General features: G+C 38.5%; 1 protein-coding gene across 3 annotated transcripts in view; it reads left to right on the forward strand.

Moving 5' to 3' along the window:
- Positions 1–20,753, forward strand: part of TRPM3 (transient receptor potential cation channel subfamily M member 3) — a 485,203-nt gene extending 464,450 nt beyond the window's left edge. For all 3 annotated transcript variants that reach the window (XM_040540026.1, XM_040540024.1, XM_040540025.1), the window contains exons 22-25: positions 1,707–1,857; positions 2,415–2,614; positions 3,796–3,928; positions 13,606–20,753. In XM_040540026.1, coding sequence (XP_040395960.1) covers positions 1,707–1,857; positions 2,415–2,614; positions 3,796–3,928; positions 13,606–15,055 — 1,934 coding nt within the window. In that variant the 3' untranslated portion in view covers positions 15,056–20,753. The remainder of the gene's footprint in view (positions 1–1,706; positions 1,858–2,414; positions 2,615–3,795; positions 3,929–13,605) is intronic.
- The last annotated feature ends 2,871 nt before the right edge of the window (positions 20,754–23,624 follow it).

Consider the following 23,624-nt stretch of genomic DNA (forward strand, 5'->3'; position numbering starts at 1 on the left):
TATTTAAAGGAATGTTATGTTCTGTTTCTCCAACAGAACTGACAGAAGAGAAAACTTTTGCAAAACCTCAAGGCAAGCCAAACACCTATGTATGAATAGATTATGGGGGCTTGTTTTCAAGGAAGACACCACCCTGTGGCATAAACTGACAGGGACACATTAATGGTTTTCCAAATATTCTATTGCAGGCAAATCAAGTTAGAGAAAATATTTTTGTCTTGGTAGTTGTCAAAGATGGAAAATATTTTAGATGAAAATATTTTTTAATAGAAAAATGGAATAATAGATTATAGCAAGACTTAAAGCTGAGTTTTGGATATCATTGATCTAAAGTTTAAGATACGCTTTTCAGAAATTTCTCTCTTCACCATAAAAGACATTATTGTTTCTGTGCTGTAACACACAGAAGGACAACAGGTTTCATCAACTGCTATAATGATTTCTGTGTTACTGGTGAGATCATGATGGGGTTTGGTACTCTGTTGTAGCTTTGTAGCTCTGAATCAACATTACTGTTTCCACATAAACAAAAAAGTCTCACTTTGAATGCTGATACCAAGAGGTGTTGAATGCACCAGTTTCTGCTGGATGGAGGCTGAATGCACCTAGTTCAAGAAATCCAGCAGCTCACAGATGGTATTTTGAACATCTAAATGAAGCCACTGGTTGGAGCAAATAACTGAAAGGGCCTGTAATATAATATTTTGTAAGAAATAAAGAATTGCGTATATTTAGCCTGTTCCAGGAATAAAGTGCTTCTCTGTAAGTACAAAGGACTAGAGATAATGTGGGTCCAGACACAGCAGAACTGCTTGCAAATGTAGTATTGCTTGTATTTGTCTTTCTTTTTTTTTTTTTTTCCGTGTGTTGAATACTTTGGGAGAGTTCATGTTTGAACCTGATGCAGGATGTATCCCTCTGTCATAGTAGTATGACAGAAGTAATTACATGCTAAACCTCCTGAATAGTAATAACAACTATTTCACATTTTTTTCTCCCTCTTTGCTTCAGTTCTACAATGCTCATAATGAGGAAATTTTGGTCATTTTTGTTCCAAAACATTTGTGAAAGAAACAGGTGGCAACTCTGTTGCCTACATGTCCCTTTACCTGGTACAATAAAGACTTGATAATCTCCCCCACTGTTTTTCTAGGAATGCAGTCAAAAGTCAATAGCAGAAGGCCATTATTAATTCTTCCCAGAGGGGCTGTGGGAAGTACAGTGCACAGTAAATAATATATACTTTTTATTTTCATGTATTTCTTTTTTTCTATTAAAAAATAAAAAAATAAAAAAATAAAAACTTTCACCATTAAAAAATAGTTTGCAGGATTAACCGTTTTGATTATTTCATTTGCACAGCCACTAATTAATACCAGAGTACTAAGATATTTCAGTTAAACAGAACAGGCAGTTTACATGAGACAGGCTTCCTGAAATTTCTGAGGGGAATATCTTGACTTTCATGGGAAATAACATGTAGCGTCAAGAAGTGTAGCTTTTAAAATATGTGATAGATTTGACAAGCATGTGATCACCACCGCCTATAGCAATTGCAGATTTATTGGGAGGAGCGTCAATGGCACTGTTATTTAGAAGATATTGCTTTGGCAGGCAGGCCTTCATAAACATTTAAATATTTCTGTAAAAAGCACTGAAAATATAAGATTCATTCCTGGTTTGTATTTTTGTATTTTTGTTCCCAGCTCCTTGTGGTCAGAATGAAACAAGAGAAGATGGTAAAATAATCCAGCTGCCTCCCTGCAAAACAGGAGCATGGATTGTTCCTGCCATCATGGCCTGTTACCTCTTGGTTGCAAACATCCTTTTGGTGAACCTTCTGATTGCTGTTTTCAAGTGAGTGACACATTGCAAAGAATGGAGTTGGGGGTGGTGGGCGTTATTCATGGTCTAAGAAGGCAGCTAATCTGAAGACTTTGGCTGAAAGCCATTTTTAGAGTATGTGCGGGTGAGAAGATATAAAGTAGTAGCTTGTCTCCAAAGAGTGAGGGAAATGCCAGTTTTTTTACGTTATCTCATTTCCAAGGACAGACATCCAATGCGACTGAGAGTAGAAAATCCAAAAATTTGAAGTTCAGTTATGACATCATTTACTCCTAATATAGAAGACAAGAATAAAAATACTTGCCTGTCTTACTGGGTTTGTTGAAAAACTAAGTGGTTGCACAGAGCAAGAATAAAGAGTAGTAACATTTTAAATGACTGATTTCTACTGTGCATCACTGAAGAACAAACTTACTAGCTGTTTTCTTTTGTTCTTCCTTTTTTTGTATGACAAGGAAAAGTTTGCCACTATTAGTGAAATGTGTGTAATTAGGGTGCTGTCATATCATTTTTGGCAAAGTACTCAAAAACATTTTAATCTGATGTTATTTTCTCTTCTTGCCTCCTAGCAATACATTTTTTGAAGTCAAATCCATATCCAACCAAGTATGGAAGTTTCAAAGGTATCAACTAATCATGACATTTCATGAAAGGCCAGTTCTCCCACCACCTCTGATCATTTTCAGCCACATGACTATGATATTCCAACACCTCTGCTGTAGATGGCGGAAACACGAAAGTGACCCAGATGAGAGAGACTACGGACTAAGTAAGCCTTAAACAATTTACAGAGTGGGACTTTCCAATTCTCTTTGTAATATCTGTTTTTGACATGAATGAAGGCTAAGCCCAGCACTTTGATAACCTTTTCAGCAGAGAACTATTAACTGCAAGCTCCCACCTGATCACTTAGTTTTACTTCCATTCCTTAACACTCAGTTCTCCTCAAAGCATTAATGAGGCAATGTTGTTCCTGGATATTTTGGGTTGTTTCTCTCTTCAAAACAAAGAGTTTTGTTTTGCTGTTGCTAGAAGACTGTTGTTACTGGAATTTTTACAGTTCTTTGCACTTCCAGATCTTTAGTTTTATTGCAGAAAACACAGAGATAGCATTCCTATTTTTTGAGCAAATAGCACGTGTCCCCTCAACACACTTTATGCCTAGATAAGATGAGAGATGGTAAGGAGTAATTATTTTGTAGACACATGTTCTCTCCTTGACATTGATTCAAAGTGGAGGAGTGGTTTCTCCAGACACTTTAATAAGAACTCCCATAAGCATGATGGAAAACCTGACAGATTATTTTGATAACACTTTCTTCACTCTTCCTTATCTAGTTCTTCAAAGTAGAAAAACTCCACCTCCCCCAGTGTACATGACAGAAGTAGGGAGCTAGCGGATGTGCATCTCTTCCCAACTCAAACCCATGCCACAGCCCACTTCTCCGCAAGAAAGGAGCTGGAGTCCTGTGATGGCATGAGAGATGCAAGTGCTCTCCTCCCAGTCACATCACACTGTGTCTGACATAGCCTTTGCTGCTGCCTGCAGATTTCATCTCTTGCCATGTCAAGCAGACCCTCTGTACTCTCCTACTTCTTTCTTACTAGTCTCCAAATATGATTAAATTTATATTAGGTTACAGGTGAGGTTTGGCTCCCACTGTCTCTCCAGGTCCTGACCAACAGCTGTGTTTAGGTCTCATGTAATCAAAACACATTCATGTTTGTACAGCATTTGCCTGCTTAAGTGTTGCTATCTCCAGAATCACTTATAATTGAAGCCACTAATTTGGAAATTAGATACATCTCTTTGCTTTCGTACCAAAATGCCAGGTAAAATTGAAGCCTAATTTTGAAAGTTCAGTCTGTGAATTCTGCTATAAGAAAAGTGTACCTAATTTCACATGTTAATGCTTTGCCAAATTCACATTTTTTCCATTGTTTCTACAGAACTTTTCATAACTGAGGATGAATTGAAAAAAGTCCATGATTTTGAAGAGCAGTGTATAGAAGAATATTTTAGAGAGAAGGATGACAGATTTAATTCCTCCAATGATGAAAGAATCCGTGTCACTTCAGAAAGGTGCACTTTGCTCTCTCATATGTTGATCTAGAAATATGTTTTTGTTGCCTTTCTCACCCTTCCTTTCTTTTTCTTGAAAAGGGAAACATTTGAGGTAATTTTAAGTAAATCTTAATGAAAAAGTAGAGTGATACAAGGTGATGAATTTCTCTTCTCTTTTTTTTTTTCCTTCTTCACTAAAGCAAATGTTCCTCAAAATTTTGAAAACTTTGGATCATCTAACCAGTTACAATTGTATGCAAATGAAATAGTGAGGAAAATACAATTCCTCTTTGCATTTCACTTTCTGAAGCAGAACTTAGAGGCACAAGTGGTCAGAACACAGTGGGAGAGTAAATGAGAGTTCCTCAATAAAAACTAGAGCTTTAGCACTGACCTGATAACCATTTAGATAAAGAAAGAGCTTTACTTTGGGATGGTCTTGCTAGGTAGACTAGTTTCATTGAGAGCAACAGGGATCTTGCCATTAATTCCAAAGGAACCAGACATTTCACTTAGAATGATAACAAGCACAGAGGACTAAGATAATATATGAGTTTAGTGCACGTTTCTAGTCTTCAAATTTAACAGTCCTAAACTTAATGAATCTGTTAATCTCCAATACATGCTTTCATCATATAGCAGCTGAGCAACAGAGCTAAATTTTGAGTACAGAGCTTGTTGTTCGATGCACAGCACTGTTGCCAATAAATATTCTAGGGTGATATCCTGTCAAATACTCATGAAACTTAAGAACCACTGAATAGTCTGTACACTGAATACTATGCTTTAACATCAATGCATGTAAAAGAAATCAGGAGAGTCATCGCTGTAATTGAGTACATGGACATAACACTCTTCTATTTATATGTAAACTTCCGGCACAGCTCCTGATGCAGTTATGCATAAAATATGTTTCCTGTAGGCAAGAAAATGTGCTTTTAATTTGTTTTTGAACTAAATCTATCCCAGAGCAGGATTAGCAAATATAATATCCTTTAATCATCTGTGTTCCTGAAAATAGTACTCTCAAGACACATATTTTAGAAAAGGGTGTTAGAGGGGAAGCATGGTAAAGCATGGAATAGCTTCTTCACAAGGTAATCCTCAAATAAAACTCTATTCTGTCTGGAAAGGAAAAATCAGAAATGAAACCACAGAGGCCTATATAATTCTGCATGCAAGGAGAGGGTGAGTAGAAATCAATTGTTTGCTGTCTCTCCCAAAACAGGAAATAGGAGAGCAACAGATAAATCTAACAGGAGACTGTTCAAAATAAATAAAAACAAATGTTCTTTTCATGCAGTAAATACTAGAATAGAGTGAATTCTTGAAAGATTATGAGGTCTAAAAGAAGCTGATGATGTCAGGTAAAAGTCGACACTAGTTAAAACAGAGACTAGATAAGCTTATGGAAGAGAAATCCTGTTAGGACTACTAAATACATAGAAATCATTTTACTCCTAAGCTGAAGGTGGTTGAAGACTGGAGACTGAAGAATTACTTATGTTTCAAAGAAAGACAGCAGGCTAAATTGAACTGTGGTCCAAGGTTTCCTGTGTTCTGATACTCCAGAGATCAGAAAACTAACCTGGAAATGGTAGTTGTAAGTTCAAATCTCTGTTTGCTCATAGCTTTGTTTTTGGTGGCCAAGGAAAGAAGTCTGTATAAATAAGTGACCCTGCTGGGACCTCCCCTACATTAGGCAAATACTCTATGAACTGAAAAAATGAATTTGTAATAGTCTACTGAATTTATAATAGTCTTTGCTCTCTGTTTTGCTCCTGTTTTACAGGAAAGGAGTCCTTCTCTTTATTTTAAGTTAGTGACTTAAAGCACTTCATTCCAGAGGAGGGTTTGTGATTATGAAACCTAAATGAAGACAAACACCTGAGCCTCACAGAGAAATAATTATTTAAACGTACATTTTCCTTAGTCAATAGTGTATAACCAGCAAGTCCCAGCTCTGTATGGAAGGCCATTTGTGAGGATAGGATAGGATTTGTGAGGATAGGTTACAGAGTCTACTTCCAAACCTAAACACAAGAAAGTTGGATATTCCACTACTATGACTTCCAGCAGTGAAGTCCCATCTCATAACAGCTCTCCTCTAAACCCACTACAATACTCTACCCAGACAAGGCAAGTTTGAAAGCATTAGATTAAATATGCTCAGATCTGGGCTGTATAAGTATCCTAAATCTTGCTCACTTTAAGAACTACATTCCCAGGTCTGTCATTTTGTCTGCAATTATGGTCAGACTTGTATCCCTTGAAGTGCTCAGGACCTAAAATACCAAACTTCTTTTTCCCAACTTGTGGAACGTTTAAATATTTAAAACCCAGCTTTGTACTTCATAGGTTCTATATATAAATGTCTTTGTACAATTAGCAAGATGTAAAGCAAAGAAAACAGAGAAGATGCAATACTACAGTTTCTCTTCCAATGTCCAGTCATTAACCTGTAGTACTAGATCAAGCACAGTATGTACATTATAGCCATGAGATCATCACCCTAGCCGTCTGGCCAATTAACTCAACTTCACATGGTGTAATATCAACCCAGAATATCCTGAGAATGTGTGTGGAGTTTCCCTTTGCACTGAAGACCTTCCTTTTCCAGAAAGCTGAGGATGCTGTTTAGCTGGAGGAGAAAGAAGAACTGGGATGAGGCCTGTGTGATGCATATCCACCTGGACTGCTCAGAGCCTTCCCTCTCCTCCAGGCATCTGTGATGCGCTTAGCTCACAAGAATGTTTTCACCTCTTAAACATCCCCTTAAACATCTTCTACTTGCAGTTGGATCTACCAGAATGCCCCAGGGACTACTGTGGTGGTTTTACCATGCTAGGCAGCTGAACACCACAACCGGTCTCTCACTCCCCCTCCTTAGATGAGGAGGGGAAGAAGTAAAGGAAAGAACAACTCATGGGTTGAGATAAGGATAATTTAATTAAAGGGAAAAAAATAATTATTAAGGAAAGATTATTATTAATCAAACAATTTAACTAAAGGGAAAAAAGGGAAAGGGGAAAGGGAGGGGGAAGAGAAAAAAAAAAAGTAAGGCTATGTGGAAGTGCAGAGGAAAGAAATTACTCTCTACTTCACACAAATGAGCGATGCTTGACCATGTCCTTGAAGCAGGGCCTCAACGCATGTAGCCGGTGTTCGGGAGGACAGACATTTTCGCAACGAGAGCCCACCCCTCCCCTCTTCTTCCTTTTTCCACCTTTTATTGCTGAGTGTGACATCATATGGTATGGAATATCCCTTTGGTTGGTTTAGGTCAGCTGCCCTGGTGCTGTTTCTTTCTTGCTTTTTTGCCCACCCCCTAGAAGGGTTAGAGAGAGTCCCGATGCTGTGCCAGCACTGCTCAGCAGCAGGCACAACACTGGTGTGATACCACTGCTGTTCTAGCTACAAGTGCAGAGCACAGCACTGTATAGGCTGCTGCAGGGAAAGTTAACATCCCAGCCAGACCCAGTACGACTACTTGAAGGAAAAGCAGCTGCAAAAGCAGGGTGCAAACCCCAGTAATCCTGGAAGAAGGAATAGAAGTCTAGCACTGGAAGGACAATAGGAGATGGGAACAAAGTCTTGCCTTGAAGTTCAGCCTATATTGGTCCCAGAGGCAGGAAGGAGTTCAGGAAAGCAAAAGAACAAGAGATGTTGTTTCTTGATGTGTTGAACTGTACGTAAACCAGCAATTTCAGCCATGGTCTCAGTGGCTGTTCTGGATCAGGATCACAGTGCCTTGCCTGACTCCCCTAAAAGAAGAAGCAGTTTATACTCTCACACTGGAATAGTTCACCCTGACATCTTGTGTGGCCTCAGTGGGTTCAGTCTTACCATTCTCACTGGAAAAAACATCACAGAGGTATCCACAGTTGTTGTTACCACACAGAATGCCTCCTTTACCTGATCATTTCGACATTCAGAAATCAAAAACATGAAACTCTTGATGTCTGTCCTTTTCTGTTTGCTAGGATCTAGCACAGGCACATGGAAGTAGGTCTGAGTTAATGATACAGATCAGAGGAAGTGATTATGGTGAGAAATACAAAGCAGTACAAAGCTGTAAGGTGTTTTCTTTAAGTGCATTTATCACAAAGGCAAATCTTAGTGAATCTTCTGGAGACCAGGGAGGAAAGTAGAGTTGGACTCTACTTTCAAGACTCTTGGCCATATGGCCAAGTCTTGACCCAATAAAAACCTCTTGTTGATTCCAAAGGGAGGAGGGTCACATCCTAATAGTATTTAAAAATCAGATAAACTGGTTAGAGTAGACATTATTATGTCATCTCTGGAGTTCATAACTATAGTACCTTAACACCTTACAGTTCTTCAGTGCAATTGCATTAACAGTGTCTGAGAATGAAGACATAGCTGTTATCCTGGTTTCAGAGAGAGCAAAATGAAGTGCACAGAAAAGGGTCAATACTGACCTTACCAGATCAGGCGATATGTGCAAAGTGGGGCTAGGAAAGGTCTGTTAATCTCACTGCATCTCTCTATAGTCAGAAAGAGTTTGGTGGTCTTAGGATCCGGACAGGAAGGCAGCCAGGACAACACAATATCCTTAACCTGCAAAAACCACAACACTTGGAAAAACTGGCTGTCCACTTACACCAGAGATACCTTACCAAAAAATATCAGGTACAGTACCAATAGCCTGTTACAAGCTTGGGAACTGCTTCCAGAAAAGTAAAAGCATTCTACAGTCACCTATAACAAGCAATGTGGATCCCCTCTTTAAGGGACTTTAGCATCTACAGTCTTTGCAACGGCTGAAAATGATTTTGCAGACATAAAGGATGCCTAAAAAATGGACAGAGCTCCACAAAGGGACTTGTGAACCCAATTCTAAAATTCATTTAATGGTTTGATTCAGTTAAGAGGTCTACTTCTGAAAAGAGTACCTCACTCCCATTAAATCATTGTTTAAATTAAATTATAGATGAACAGCTGTGCAGAGGTTAAAAATGACTATAACCAAAGAGAATGCCAGCAAAATCCTTCATCTTTCAAACCATAATTTAAAAGGTTGGTCACAGATAATGTAACACCTTTGTCAGATTCCCAGCTCTGAGCTTGTATTTTTCCCCAGTTACTGAATATTCTCTTCAGCTGGTCTGTGTTTTTCTATTAGAATTTTTTAAGCTTCAGCAAAACACACTCAATGCACATTTTAGATTTAGCCTTCTCTTTGTCTGTTCTCATGCCCATCTGCTAAGATGGCTTGGCACCCCCTCATACATGAGATAAATCTTGCTGTAAGGAAAGACACAGGTGCAATAGAGGCATCATACATGGATATTGTGAGATTTGCCTAAAGGTTTATACTATCTCCAGCAAATATATATATTTGCTATGTATTTGGATATATATTATATATATATATCCAGCAATACTATCTATAGCAAAAAAAAATAATTAAAAGAGAACATATGCAAGGCAAGGCACATGTGAGACAAGGAGGTGGTCTGAAACAGCCAGTATGGCTTCACCAAGGGCAAATTTTGCCTGTCCAATCTGGTGGCCTTCTATGATGGAGTGACTGCATCACTTGGCAAGGGAAGACCAACTGATATCATCTACTTGGACTTCTGCAAGGCCTTTGACACGGTCCCACATGACATCCTAATCACTAAATTGGAGAGATATGGACTGGATGGGTGGCCCATGCAGTGGATAAGGAGTTGGCTTGAAGGTCACCCCCAAAGAGTAGTGGTCAATGGTTCTATGTTCAGGTGGAGGCCAGTGATGAGTGGTGTCCCTCAGGGGTCTGTCTTGGGACTGGTGCTGTTAATATATTTATCAACGATATAGACAATGGGATTGAGCGCACCCTCAGCAAGTTTGCAGATGACGCCAAGCTGAGCGGTGCAGTCAGTACAACAGAAGGAAGGGAAGCCATCCAAAGGGACCTGGACAGGCTGGAAAAGTGGGCCCATGTGAACCTAATGAAGCTCAACAAGTCCAAGTGCAAGGTGCTGCACCTGGGTCGGAGCAATCCCAGACGTGACCATAGACTGAGAGAAGAACTCATTGAGAGCAGCCCTGCAGAGAAGGACTTGGGGATTCTGGTGGACAAAAGGCTTGGCATGACCCAGCAGTGCATGCTTGCAGCCCAGTAGGCCAACTGCATCCTGGGCTGCATCAACAGAAGGGTGGCCAGCAGGTGGAGGGAGGTGATTGTGCCCCCAGCAGGCTGAGGGAGGTGATTGTGCCCCTCTGCTCTGTCCCCGTGAGGCCCCACCTGGAGTGCTAGTCCAAGTCTGGGGCCCCCAGCACAAGGATGTGGGGCTGTTAGAGCGGGTCCAGAGGAGGGCCATGAAGTTGATCAGAGGGCTGGAGCATCTCTCCTGTGAAGGCTGAGAGAGCTGGGGCTGTTCAGCCTGGTGAAGAGAAGGCTCTGGGAAGCTCTGCAGCTTTTCAGTACTTAGAGGGTGCTTATAGGAAAAGATGGAGAGCAACTTTTTGCTCAGGCAGAAAATAAGAGAACAAGGGGGAATCATTTTAAACTAAGAGGGGAGATTTAGATTGGATGTTAGGAGGAAATTCTTCTCTCAGAGGGTGTTGAGGCACTGGAACACGTTGCCCAGAGGAGTGGATGCCCCTCCGTAGAGGAGTTCAAGACCAGGTTGGATGGAGCATTGAGCAACCTGATCTAGTGGGAGGTGTTGTCAAGGCTGTTGGAACTAGGTGATCTTTAAGGTCCCTTGCAACCCAAGCTGTTTTATGATATGATTCTATGAAAAACTTATTTTTTACGTTGAAATAGTCTTTTAATTCGAAACTATTCCTGAAGGAAACACAGCTCTGGCTGTCTTTTCACTGAGTGTAATATCATCTAACACAGGACAATATAAATTTTCATTTATTGAAACATTTTAAGGACCAGATTATGACTGTATTTCTCCAGAGCATATCTCCTTATGTCCTCAGTGTTTAGTTGATGGGATTTTATCACATTTCTGGTGGGAATACTCACAGAGCATGGTGCTATTGTGTGTGCTGAATGATTACGGAATTGAGCATAAAATATTGAGAATATCCAAAATTAAAAGTATAAATATTTGTTGGAAAGGTCCAGGAGTGGACGTGTCATATGTAAAACAAAAGATGACTAAAGTCAGCTAATAGCTTTGAAATTGGAGGAGACTACTAACACTCAAGATTTCTTCCTTCCTTCCTTCCTTCCTTCCTTCCTTCCTTCCTTCCTTCCTTCCTTCCTGGGATTCATCCAGTGTAAACACATGTATGTACCTCTCAGTTATGTACCTCACAGTACATCTGTGGTTACCCTTTATTTCTGAACCCAGGCTGCACTCTCCTTACCTTGTTACATTTCTAAATAAATTTCCCACCCCTATCCATGTGATCAAATTTGGGGCTTCTTCCATGGCAACCACCAGTCCAAGTAACCCAGAATCCTCTCTTTGTCTTGGCCAGCAATACCACTGGCCTTACGTCTTGTGTCGGGCTCTGTTAATATCCAGGCAAAACACTTTCCTTTAGCTCAAATAGACCACAGGGTTACTCAGGATTTTCAGCATGTGTAACTGTACTCGAACTGTCAAGCTATATCCGTCATCATCATCAAGAAGCTATTATGGAATCTGAGTGAGTGACCAGGTACTCAGTTATTAGCTGATAAATTTTTCAAAAGTATAATTTCTTTGATAAAATAGCAGTTTAAATAACTAATAACATGAGGGAAAATTCAACTGCTTCTTATACAAACTGCTCTCTTACTGTGAAATTATATCCTGTGCTTGTAATAACATTAGTCTGTTTGGTTAGAGGAGGTTGACAGAAGAAATAGTCTAGTGGCTAAATAATAATAAGCTGAGTAGAAGGAGATTGCTTGAAACTACAGGTTTATTTCTTTGCAGGGGTCTTAGCTTATTTGATCTTTCATCTGCTGAAGTCTGATGACAGTAATACAGTTGCTGATTCATGGAACACTTCAAATCTATAGATTGAAGTTTTTTACTTGTACTTTCAAAATTCATGGTCTTCAACACAATAAGCCCGTATTTCTTGGGAATACAAGCCGTGCTGCAGGGTTTGGTGCCACTCTCTTCCTTCTCCTCTCTTGTACGGATGGATGGTTGCTGCTCAACACCACATGGTAGTCAGACTTCACTCCCTAAACTTCTGTTTCACTCCCTAAACTTCTGTGACGTACCAGATATTAATGCTGCCCAATATTCATTTATTGCCTAAAATCTGATTTCCTTTTGGACAAGCAGGAGTGTTTGTGGTGTTTCCAGTTTCAAATCATTTGTCCTGTTGGAAATTTATCTACCAGTAGTAGAGTATAATATTTATCCCATCAGAAATCCCAGCTATGGTTGATGGAGTGCATATTAACTTTTGAGTATGATTTGCAGTAACAAACAGAGAATGAGAGACTTGAGAAAAGTGTGGAAAACCTTTTGTTTGGTATTTGTCACTTCACTGTTCATTTTCCAGTGTCAATAGGGACAGGGAAACCCAGAACTGCAACTCTAAAATAAGGCATATGTAAATAAACAAACTACATAAATATGCAGCTTTTAATATCTCTTTGGCAGATAATGGAATTCCCTGGTCTACTCCAGGGACTACTACCAGAGAAATGTAATTATAAGGAATTTCATATGTGCTAAAGGCAATCTTATTTTATGAAATTGGAAGACTCCATACAAAAGCAGTAGAGAAGTTTTTAGAAGTTCTTAGAGAAGTTTTAGAAGTTTTTAGGCCAGCAAACAGAAATGATTAAAAGCCACTGGCATAAATTAGTACACAGTTCACTTTACAGATGAATACATTTTAAAATGAGCTAAATCAATCCTGTATATAGAACAGTTATACTGAAGTTTAAATTAAGCTCACACATTCAATTATTAGCTATTAGTACTTATATATTATGATAGGCAGCTAATAAGTATCTTCATGGCCCATCATTTCAATCCCTAAACTACTAACACAGACTACAAAAGGTACAAACACAGAAACAGAACAGTCTTGATATGTGTACCCTGTTGCACACTACATTTTTTTAGATCAGTGCTCACTCCTTGCAATTTTCTTATATATATATTACCTACATTCTGTACTATGCTGATAATCTTTTTCTATGTATCTGAGTTAAATATGAATCAGAGAACAAGGAAACTATTTTGTTAGGCCAAACAGCAGTAGCTGGTACAAATATGGGGGGAACACCAGAAGAATAATGTGGGATATTTCCCTCCTTCTATAGTACATTACCCACTTCCATGACTTCATTTAATTCAGGAGTTAACTACAATAGTTCTGCCAGTAGTACAAATGAGAGCAATATCGTGGCATGTGCGGAAAGTTTTATTCATTTGTAACCACCTAATTAGAAGTTTTGGCAGCAGAGAGGTAGCAAATCATAATAACATTTCTGTAATAGCCCCTGTCCCTTGGATAGAGCATACCTAAAATCCCCTCTATGTTATAATCAATAAGGAGCAGACACTGACTGGTTAACTTACTGGAGCAATTTCCTGAGTAAGCAGTATCCTTTGGTTGCTGAACCTCTTTTAGCAATGTTTGATGCACACGAGGTGCACATTGATTCTGAATGTTAAGACCTATTTATTTCCATTTGTTTCAATGACCTATTGGCTGAACATCACTGCTTTGTGGAAATTAACCCATTTTATTTTCCCTTCTTTAAGGGTAGAGAACATGGCCATGCGACTGGAAGAAGTAAATGAGAGAGAGCACTGCATGAAGGCTTCTCTGCAGACTGTTGACATCAGGCTTGCTCAGCTGGAAGATATGATAGGACGAATGGTGACAGCCTTAGAAAAATTGACTGGCATAGAGAGAGGTGAGACAACCAAGATACGATCCAGGACCTCATCTGACTGTACAGATGCAGCCTACATTGTGAGGCAGAGTAGCTTCAATAGTCAGGAAGGAAATACTTACAAGCTTCAAGAGAGCATAGATCCTACAGGAGAGGAGTCCATGTCCCCAACATCTCCTACAATCACACCCCGCATGCGAAGCCACTCTTTCTATGCAACAAATATGAAGGACAAGTGTGGGTTAGAAAAGTTTGAAAGCATTTTTAAGGAAAGGTCTCCAAGCCTGCACCGGGCTAGCAGTTCCCACTCGATAGCAAAAGAAGGAAAGGTTCCCTTAGCCCCTACCAGCACTTTGTCAATTGCCCCAGACTCCAGAAGGCCTTCATCTTGTATAGACATCTATGTTTCTGCAATGGATGAGATGCATTCTGACACAGAGCCTCTTGACAGCTCCATAAATATTCTTGGTACTGTAGATGCAGCCCTACAGGCTCACATAGCCTCTTCCATTTTAGCTAACAGTGCGTATATTAGCAGTACACCTAGTGAAAAGATTTCTGGCAGGAGTCTTGATTATGAGGAAACATCTGGAATAGAAACAAGAGCATTTTCTTCAGACTATTCACAAATCACAGATTGCCAAATCCCCTGGGATTCAGACCCTCCCTTGTACCACACTTTAGAGCGATCCAAAAGCAGTCGTTATCTGGCTACAACTCCGTTCATTCTGGAGGAAACACCAATTGTGAAATCTCACAGTTTTATGTTCTCACCATCTCGAAGCTACTTCAGCAGCCTTGGTGTCCCAGTCAAAACAGCAGAGTACACAAGTATTACAGACTGCATAGACACAAGGTGTGTGAGCGCTCCCCAGACCATCGCAGAGAGGGCCAGTTTTCCTGGAAGCCTTGGGGGCAAGGTGGAAGACTTGGGATGCTGCCACCCAGAGAGGGAAGCAGAACTAAGCCACCCAAGCTCTGATCATGAAGATATTGAGTCCAAAGACAAGAAGGGAATCCCCTTATCTCCTCAAGATAGCAATGCCACAAGAACTCTGACCAACAGCATCCCGCTTCCAAAAATAGAGAGGGCCAACAGCTACTCTGCAGAGGAGTCCAACATGCTGTATGCACAGCACACACGGAAGAGCTATTCAATCAGTGATAAACTTGACAGACAGCGAAATGCAACGAGCCTGCGGAACCCCTTCCAGAGGAGCAAGTCCTCGAGGCCAGAGAGCAAAGGAGACAACCTGTCCATGAGGAGACTATCGAGAACAGGAGCCTTCCGTAGCTTTGAAAGCAAGCACAGCTAGGCCTAGACAAAGCTTGCAGGCAGGATCATCTGCTCTCCAGTCCATTTTCCTTAGAAGAATTAACACACCTCATATCATTCCATGTCAACTCCAGTTGGCATCAGCCACCGGTCAAGGGAGCATATTTGTCAGTCTCAGCAGCTCCTGCTGAGCTACTGCATCTTGACCCAGTTGACATTTGCACTTAAGGAAAAAGGGAGGGATGAAATATTTATGAACACCTCAGTAAACAACAAGAAGAAAAAAAAGCCCCCTTTATGAAGTCTCAAGTAATAACTGAGTTCAGAAATCTGCCTTTTACTAGAAGGCATCCTAAGATCTATTATTCACAAGTTTTTAGGACACAGGAATTAACTGGCAAAAAGAAATGTACAAATTAGATGTTCTAAACTTCAATCACGACTTCCTTTTCATCTGTTTCATCATTGTGATGACTGATGAAAAGCATTTGTTATTTCTGTAGGAACTGGCAGCAAATAAACCTAAAGTCTCCCAAATACCTTACTTCCCTACTCTTGTGTAAATGAAGAAAGATGAACAAGATAACAACCATAAAGTTCACTTGTCTCTTTTTGTATCAACTTCTAGTGTCACAAAAAAAAATAATAATAAAAATAAAAATTAAAAAAAAAAGCAGAAAGGGAACAGAAACACCTTTTGTACTGCAACTTAAATGGAGGAAGAACTTATGATAAAATATCAGGTGATTTCCTGTATAAAATAGGCATTCTAGATTCTAGGACAGCTGAGCAAGCTTAGGATGAATGTAATTAAGCGGAATAGCATATATTTATTTTTTTACCACGTTTGTCATCAATATGTTGTCTCATTAAATCAAAGGATGTGATGGAACAGTAAGAATGGGGTGATCAGAGCAGAGCACAGCAATACTGTCAGGTTCTCAATGCTCCGTTTAATTAATTGTACAGACTGGAGAGGTTTACCCATGAGGTTGCCACCAGGCTCTTCTTGCTGTTCCATTTGAGCTGCCAATTTTTCTCACCTAAAACTATACACTTCTTTTTCTTTTTTTTAATGATGATGTTGCTGTATTTGAACATTTCAAACTATATAAGATTTATCAAGATTTACCTGGTCTAAATCCAGATTAACCAAATTAGGCTGAGGTTGCTTAAATGAAAGCATTCTTAGCAGAATACTGTAAAACACTAAAAGGTATGTAGTATATGTTTTTAAGGTAAGTTAAAGAACCAGAATGAAACTGGAATTGTCTGTTAACAACAAATTACATCAGTTGCAAGTATGCTTCCACTGTTCACTGTTCAGCAACATATTACACAACACGCATTTTAGTGGGAGAAAGCATATTTGATCTGTAATATAGTTGTGGGTTTTGTTTAAAGACAATAGACTCCACTAACCTCACTCACATACTTTCTAAGGGCCCACAGTATCAACAGGAATTTCAAACTTATTAAGGAAAGATATCACTGTGGTCAGAGGAGAAAGGGTGTGCAGAAGACAGGAAGATGTTAGCAAAGCATAAAAATCAACTGGACCAAATTTCACATCCTCTATGAAGGGACTTTGAAGCTTGAAAAGAGTGAAGCTAGTGCTATTAAAAATTAAAACATCTCTACAATGACCAACATCTGTGTAGAATCAGGTCCTTTTTGTTCTTAAATAAGAGCACATGCAAGTGGGGTACATGCTTCCCATTTATTTAAACGGGAATTATCTTCCAAACCTCTAAGGCAGCTTTGAAAATGTAGGCTGACATTTTCTCACTAGGATCTCGCACTGGGAGACTCTAAGGATCGTGTGAGAGTAAAGTCTGTAAGGCAACAAATGCAGACATAAAAATAATCATCTGGCTCAAGACAAGAGGCAAAGAAGGTGAATACCTTTAGGTACTGAGTCACTACGTTGGAAAGTTCATTACATAGAGAACTGCAACACGGACACGCTAAGCACAATGTGTTTCGTGCTTCCTGCACCAATGTGTTCCTTTCTTTATCCTATTTGACCAAGCCTTCAGTGAGCTAAACTCCACCAAGACACCATGTTTATGCAATTGCCTTGCAGTCCATGTGCAGCATTATGGTCACATGGCAACACCAAGAAAGGTCAGAAACCTTTCTGTGCATTATGAAGCATACTTGTAATAGGCTGATTGTTGAACAATAGCAAAAAGCCCAGGGACAAAGGAACTTGTGTTTAACAATCTGCTTCAAATGTGCCAACTTTTGTTAGCAGCCTTTACTAAGGCTTCTCCAAATCTATCTGTCCTTGATGAGTATAGGGGGATCTTCTCGCTCTGTTTTCTTTGTTACTTTTACGAATGTCTTCTAAAACTATTCGTGGACTCTTCCACCTCCACCATATTTCTGGCCTACTCTAGAGGAACTTCAAATTCATTAGAAATTCGTCAGCAGTGATTAGTTCGAGGCATAGGGCTCTCCTCTGGGGTAGATTTTATCGCTTAGTTTGTCAGGGTAAAGGAATTTGCCAAACCCAGAAGCTGTATAAACATTTAAGATACAGCACTTTATTGATCTGGAACACACATTCCAGGTAAAAGGAAACAGGACACTTTATTTACCTCTTAAAATTTGCCATTATATATAAAATGTAAATTCAGATGTTAAAAGTGTGATTGCAAGATGTCAGAACACTTCTTTTCCTGAATGTTTCCCATTTATTCTATAATGTGGTTTCTATAGAATATATTATGATGGATGTTATGTTATTTCATCTTCATCTCTTTTTTACGTATTGCATCAAACTGCTCCTTTCTGAATTTGGTGGTAAGACACCCATTTCTTGCAATGGGACCAGATTGCCCCCTCCCAATGTACTATGACCATTTAGTGAGAGTAAAAGTCTTATCATCCATCATCATGTACCTATAGCTTGTGCCATATGACATATTCTGTATCAAGGGATAGCGCTTATGAATTATATATCTACACATATATACATATCTCCCATGTATAAACCAGTATAGTTGTGACATGTGATAATATTAGTGAACGTTACAGGACAATTTTAATATCACATTATAAGGTCTTGTTTGTAAATCTGTAACATTCAATAAAATAGCACATGTTGCATCAAGCATTAAGTTCCACTATCCAGTTATTAGCATACATATGGAATATGCATTTCTGGTCACAGTGTGTGAGTTAGGTATATTTCACACATTTCTCTGTATAGCTCCACTTAAATGTCTGTATGAGCTGATGTGTAAACCTCTAATGAGCCACTGTGGGTTGTGACAGGTGAGCTGTGGTAGTGTGAAAGATGAATTGGCATGTTATGCAAAAGATTATAAGATGAATGAACTTTAATAATATTTTGAAACTCAACTGAACTTAGTTGTTTGTTTACATATGCTGGCCAACTGAGGAAGCAGTGTACAGTATTTTATAAATATTTTCCTATAGTAATCTGTTCTGTTGTTACCAGTTTAAGTGATGCTATTCTACAGTTGGGGTATACACTTGTCCTAGGTATTGGATTATAGCACATTATTCTTTCACAATAACCGTGTGGTATGACTGAGATAGTTTCTCTTCCTTACAGTCCAGTCTTTTTTTGTGTCAACGAAAATGCATGCATTGTTCCATGAGTTTCTTTGGACTGCTATGAAACTTAACATTTTGCTATTGCCTGCCTGTAAAGACGAATCCAGTTAGGAATGAATTCAAGCTTTTGGATGTTTACATTATTTCCATTATGTTTGATCTTTAGCAAAGTGAGTGACTTTTTTATTATTTTTAAATGACAATTGTATTTTATGAAATTGAAATATTCAACACAAAATGCGAACCTACAGCAGTCCTCAGACATTTGGCTCTCTCTTTTTTGGAAGAGATAAGGTGCTACATTATTGTTCTTAGCACAAGTGCCAGTTAATAAATGGCAGTGTGGGGATAATTTAAAAATATAATGAACACCCAAAATATCCATTCATGCACATAAGGAAAGCCCTCTGGGTTCCAAATATAGACCGCTTTTTTTCATTTTCCATTTATAGATTTTTGGTAAAAAAAAAAAAAAAAAATGATTTGTACCTTTTGTGGAATGGATAGCCTTTTGTCAGGGGATAAATATCTTAGTTAGGTATATTTTTTGTAAGAGAAGAAAATGATTTGTTTCCTAGAAACTGTCAGCATGTGGAAAATGCAACTACACATATAACTACTAAAAAAATGTGCTGGTAGCAGCACAAAGCCTTAGTCCAATGACTGCAGTCGGAACAAACAAGTATCTCTGTCCTGAGAACAGAATTTATCAAAGGTATTAGTTTAGAGTGAGCCAGTGAAACAAAATTATCTATAAACTCATGGTGCAAATTTTTAAAACAAGTATAAATGTCTTGTTATGTTGCTCAGGTTATACAGTTAAGAGGATTTGATAATCACCAGAAGGGAAAATGTGAGCTTGTCATTCCTGGATTTCCCTAGGAATGCTTAGGTAGTTGTGAGTCTCCCCCCTGCTTCAAAATAATAGTATATTTGCATTTTTGCACAAATATTCACAATTGTTTCAAAAAAGACAACATTTTCAGTTCTGTTAAATGATGTCATGTATAGATCACCTTCTTCAAAAGAAATAGGAAAGCTTTATAGCATTAATTTTCCCTCATCCACTTCAAACAACAGCATAGTCCAAACTGGGCAGAAGTAAAGCATTGAGGTGTCTGCTTATATAAGGAAACACTGCATTACTCTGGATGGTATTCACTGGCCTTGCCACACTTTTGCATAGAAACAGTAGTGCTGAATGTGGAGGGACCAACTGTCTGCACCCCAGTAAGAGTTATGCAGCTTTATAGCTAATCACAGGGTGAACACTATAGGTAATATAATTTTCTCTTCTGCAATATTGACTACAGTTATGGTCTTATCACTGCTGATGCAAATCTGATGGCAAAAAAAAAAAAAAAAAAAGATTTCTAAAGAGTTACTCTGACATTTGTCAGAGAATGGATTTATTCTGCTATCTCTATATTACTTTGAGTCATGGCACAGCTTATCCTAAGTCATCATCAAGTGGGCAGTCTAATGACTGAGCCATTGAGCCAAAGCAGTTGTGAAAGTCTCTAACCTATTATTTTTTGCTATATGCTTTCAGATCTATCATAGAGCCACAGAGTACTTATTTCAAAAAAAAGGGATTAAGAAAAATGTTTGATTATGAAATTGCTGCTGTTTCTGCTGCAGGGAAGTGATAAGTCTTGTTTATTGTAGTATTTTGTAGGGAGGGGGAAGGGGACAGAAGTGGGAATTGGCTGTGAAATACAATTTTATGCCTTCACAAGAGTAAATTGTATTAAAGTTATATTCTTCTTCCACCACTGCAGTTGTTGTACATGAGGAGAGTCTATATGCTGCTACTGCTGTCTGGAACAGTGTTTGCAATATACTATACTAATAGCTATTTAATCGTTTATTATTTGGGTTATCATTTGTAAGTGTATAACAATCATTTATAAAGGGAGAAAAAATGATTAAAATGTCATTTTAAACAAATTCCTACTAATATGAAGCTTTTCAAGTATGATTTGTCTAAATGTATATCACTAGGGAAAATGGTATTTTCCAAAGGTCTACTGGATTCACAATGCACTTTTAGACTGTGTTTAGATATGTAATAAAAAGCAGAAGTTGGCAATTACTACAGTAGAACTTTCTGAAATTTCTGTAACAATTGTTTTGCAATAAAAGAAAAGATGTAGTTCAAAACATCTGTACTTACTGGTACATTTATTCATGGTCATTTACTTCAAAGCAATAAAAGAGCAGTGTGATGGAAACTGCTTTTCTTTAAGACCTCCCAATGCTCTAGTTCTAACTTTACAGCTTTAAAAAAAAAAAAAAAAGAAAAGAAAGAAAGAAAAAAAATGGTTTGCTGCCTTGCACACTGACACTTTGAATGCTCTAAGTTACTTCTACCTCTGAGATGGGGTGTCATTCAGGTATCCCTTCTCCTGGTCATTATCAGACCCAAGTTTGAACCCAGACGGACAGACATCTTGATGTGTTTGTTGAAAAGAAGTGATAGTTTCTTTTATTTACAGCTCCCACTTCAGCAAGTTGTTAGATGTAAGTATTGATTGCAGGTCCACTCTAAGTTGTTTCCACACAGTCTTGAAGAAACACACTCATCTGTATGGCACACTACCCAGATGGGTGGCATCATTGGCTCTTGTAGCTAAAGAAGGTTCATTGAAAACAACAGAAACCAAGGAAGCCACAAGTACCCATGACCTCCTCTGAACTTGTATCTCAGCTTCTTCAAGAAAGAAGTCATTACCTCTGTCTTCATGCTGCTCTACAACCAGCCCTGGTATTTCCTCACAAATATGCTGGAAAAAAGAGGTTTTACTCTTTTACTCTTTTACTCTTTGACTTACACAAAGTAAGTCAAGGTCAGGATCTGCTCCTTCCGCAAGTGACTCTTCACTGAGATAATATGTGTTTTAACTAAATGCAAAAGAGACACAGGAAACAAATATCCCATTGAACACAAATGTATCAGATACTCAGGATAGTTCTGCACAAATCAGTCACACTTCAGGAGGGGAATGGTTCAGAAAGGTGTTCTTTATTTCAGATTTCTCAGAAGGAAATGATAAATTCCTTAATGAGATTTTATCTAATCCTTTCTCCTAGAGTGCCATTCAGTAAAGACTGTAGGAGCTTTGAAGCCTTACACACACATATATGCACACAGATCTGTGCAAGACAGTTTCTTTCCAGGTAACACTATGTACCTGGTCCTTCCTGAGATTTTTCACAGGAAAAACCTTCATATGAATTCAGACAGTTAGTATATGCCTGTAGAAAGTGATGACTTGATTTTTAAGCCCACAAGCTGCACTCTTATAGCTTATAGGGCAGTGGTCTGGTATCTTTTACTCTAGTTAACACATAATGGCAAAGAACTCCATTTGAAGTTGACCGTGACATTCAACCCTGATTTGTTATCCTCACAACTGAATACAGCAAGAACTTAGAGTGTAGGAATGCTTCTACATCTTCACAGTCTTTGCATATCAACCTCAAATTTGACCCTGTTTATATCTCTGGAACAACAATGAAAAAAATTATAAAATTCCAAAATTTTGTGATTATGAAATTTTCAAATAATTGCAGCATGAGTAGTTGCAGAATTTTATGAAACAATAATGACAAGTAGTATCTAAGGGAAGGTTACTGTAGTATGGTCGTGCAAATTAACAATAGCAGCCCATGAACAGACGTCCAACTGCAAATACAGGCAACTGCTGCAGAGAGCTAAGGGTGGGTTAAGAGCTATGAAAAAAATGGCCTTTGCTAGTGTGCGTTTCAAAACAAGAAGTTTGACAGCTATTCAGACAGCTAGAGAGACTGATACCTTAGACAGAGATAGAGATACCTTAGATAAAGAGCCTACCACCTTCAAAAACTTATTTTTTTTGCCACGCCTTTCCTTATAACATAAACAGATAGCCAAATGTTAAACAGTCTCATGCACATCATTGAAGCAGCTGTGAAAGACACAGAATTATCCTCACAAAATATTCTGGTGATTTTGGTTCTCAGTGTGTAAAGCTAGAATTTTTTTTAACAACCTTGGGAAAAAAAAAAAAAAAAACATGCTGAGGTTCTGAAACATTAGCTGAAAATGTTAACAAATAATCTACTTTTCCTTTACTTGAAAGATTACAAAAATTCAACTGCCAAGCACTATCTGTTAATGAAAATTTTGAAATTTAATATACATCTTTTACCAAAATTCAAATCTTCTGGAAATATCAGTAAAAATAATAAATATGGTTGATTGAATTAAAAAAAAAAAAAAAAAAAAAAAAACAGTCCTTAAAAATAGGAGTCACACTCAAACTTGAGTTCTAACCCACAGCTGCTGAACTACAGTAACTGTATTATAATCTAGGGGTGGGAGAAGGGAAACAGTCTACTTAACAGAAAATACGAACAATGAACTCTAAAATTCACATCAGTCATGCTATGTAGCTAGAACCTGCTTCTTCCCATTGAGGATGTTTCAGGAACTACACATTATCTCTGAAAATAGTAATAGGGTTAGTTCATGAGTAACCCATTTCTACAATGCTATCTATTTTATTAATACTGTAGTATGTTCATCAGAGAATCATAACTTAGGCATATAACTTAGAGCTACAATGATTAATTTGTGCTTATTACTGAATGAACAGTCCCCTTCTCAGTGGGGCTGTTGAGTGGCTTTGATAAATATCTGAAAAGACATTCTGTCTGTTTGCTCCAGTCTTATCTAAGGGATGGTGAATAGCTGCCCTGTTGCAGGAGCAGGCCAAAGATTAAGAAAATGTGACCTGTTTCCCAGTTCCCATGAAGTTCATTTTCTTCCTGAAGCGTTTTGGCTTTCTAACCAGAACAGACTGCCTTCATCTCCACTCCAGTCAGAAAGGAGTGGCAGCAGACATCTTGGAAAGGGCATCACAATGTAATTCCCTTTCTCTTTCCCTTTCCTTTATCTCACTATGTAGAGCCATAGCTAGGGTCTTCATTACCACTGCAGTCCTTTAAACATTTATCCCTAACTTTTATATGCTTGT

This window comes from Cygnus olor, chromosome Z, assembly GCF_009769625.2.
Source record: "Cygnus olor isolate bCygOlo1 chromosome Z, bCygOlo1.pri.v2, whole genome shotgun sequence".
Classification (NCBI taxonomy): Eukaryota; Metazoa; Chordata; class Aves; order Anseriformes; family Anatidae; genus Cygnus; species Cygnus olor.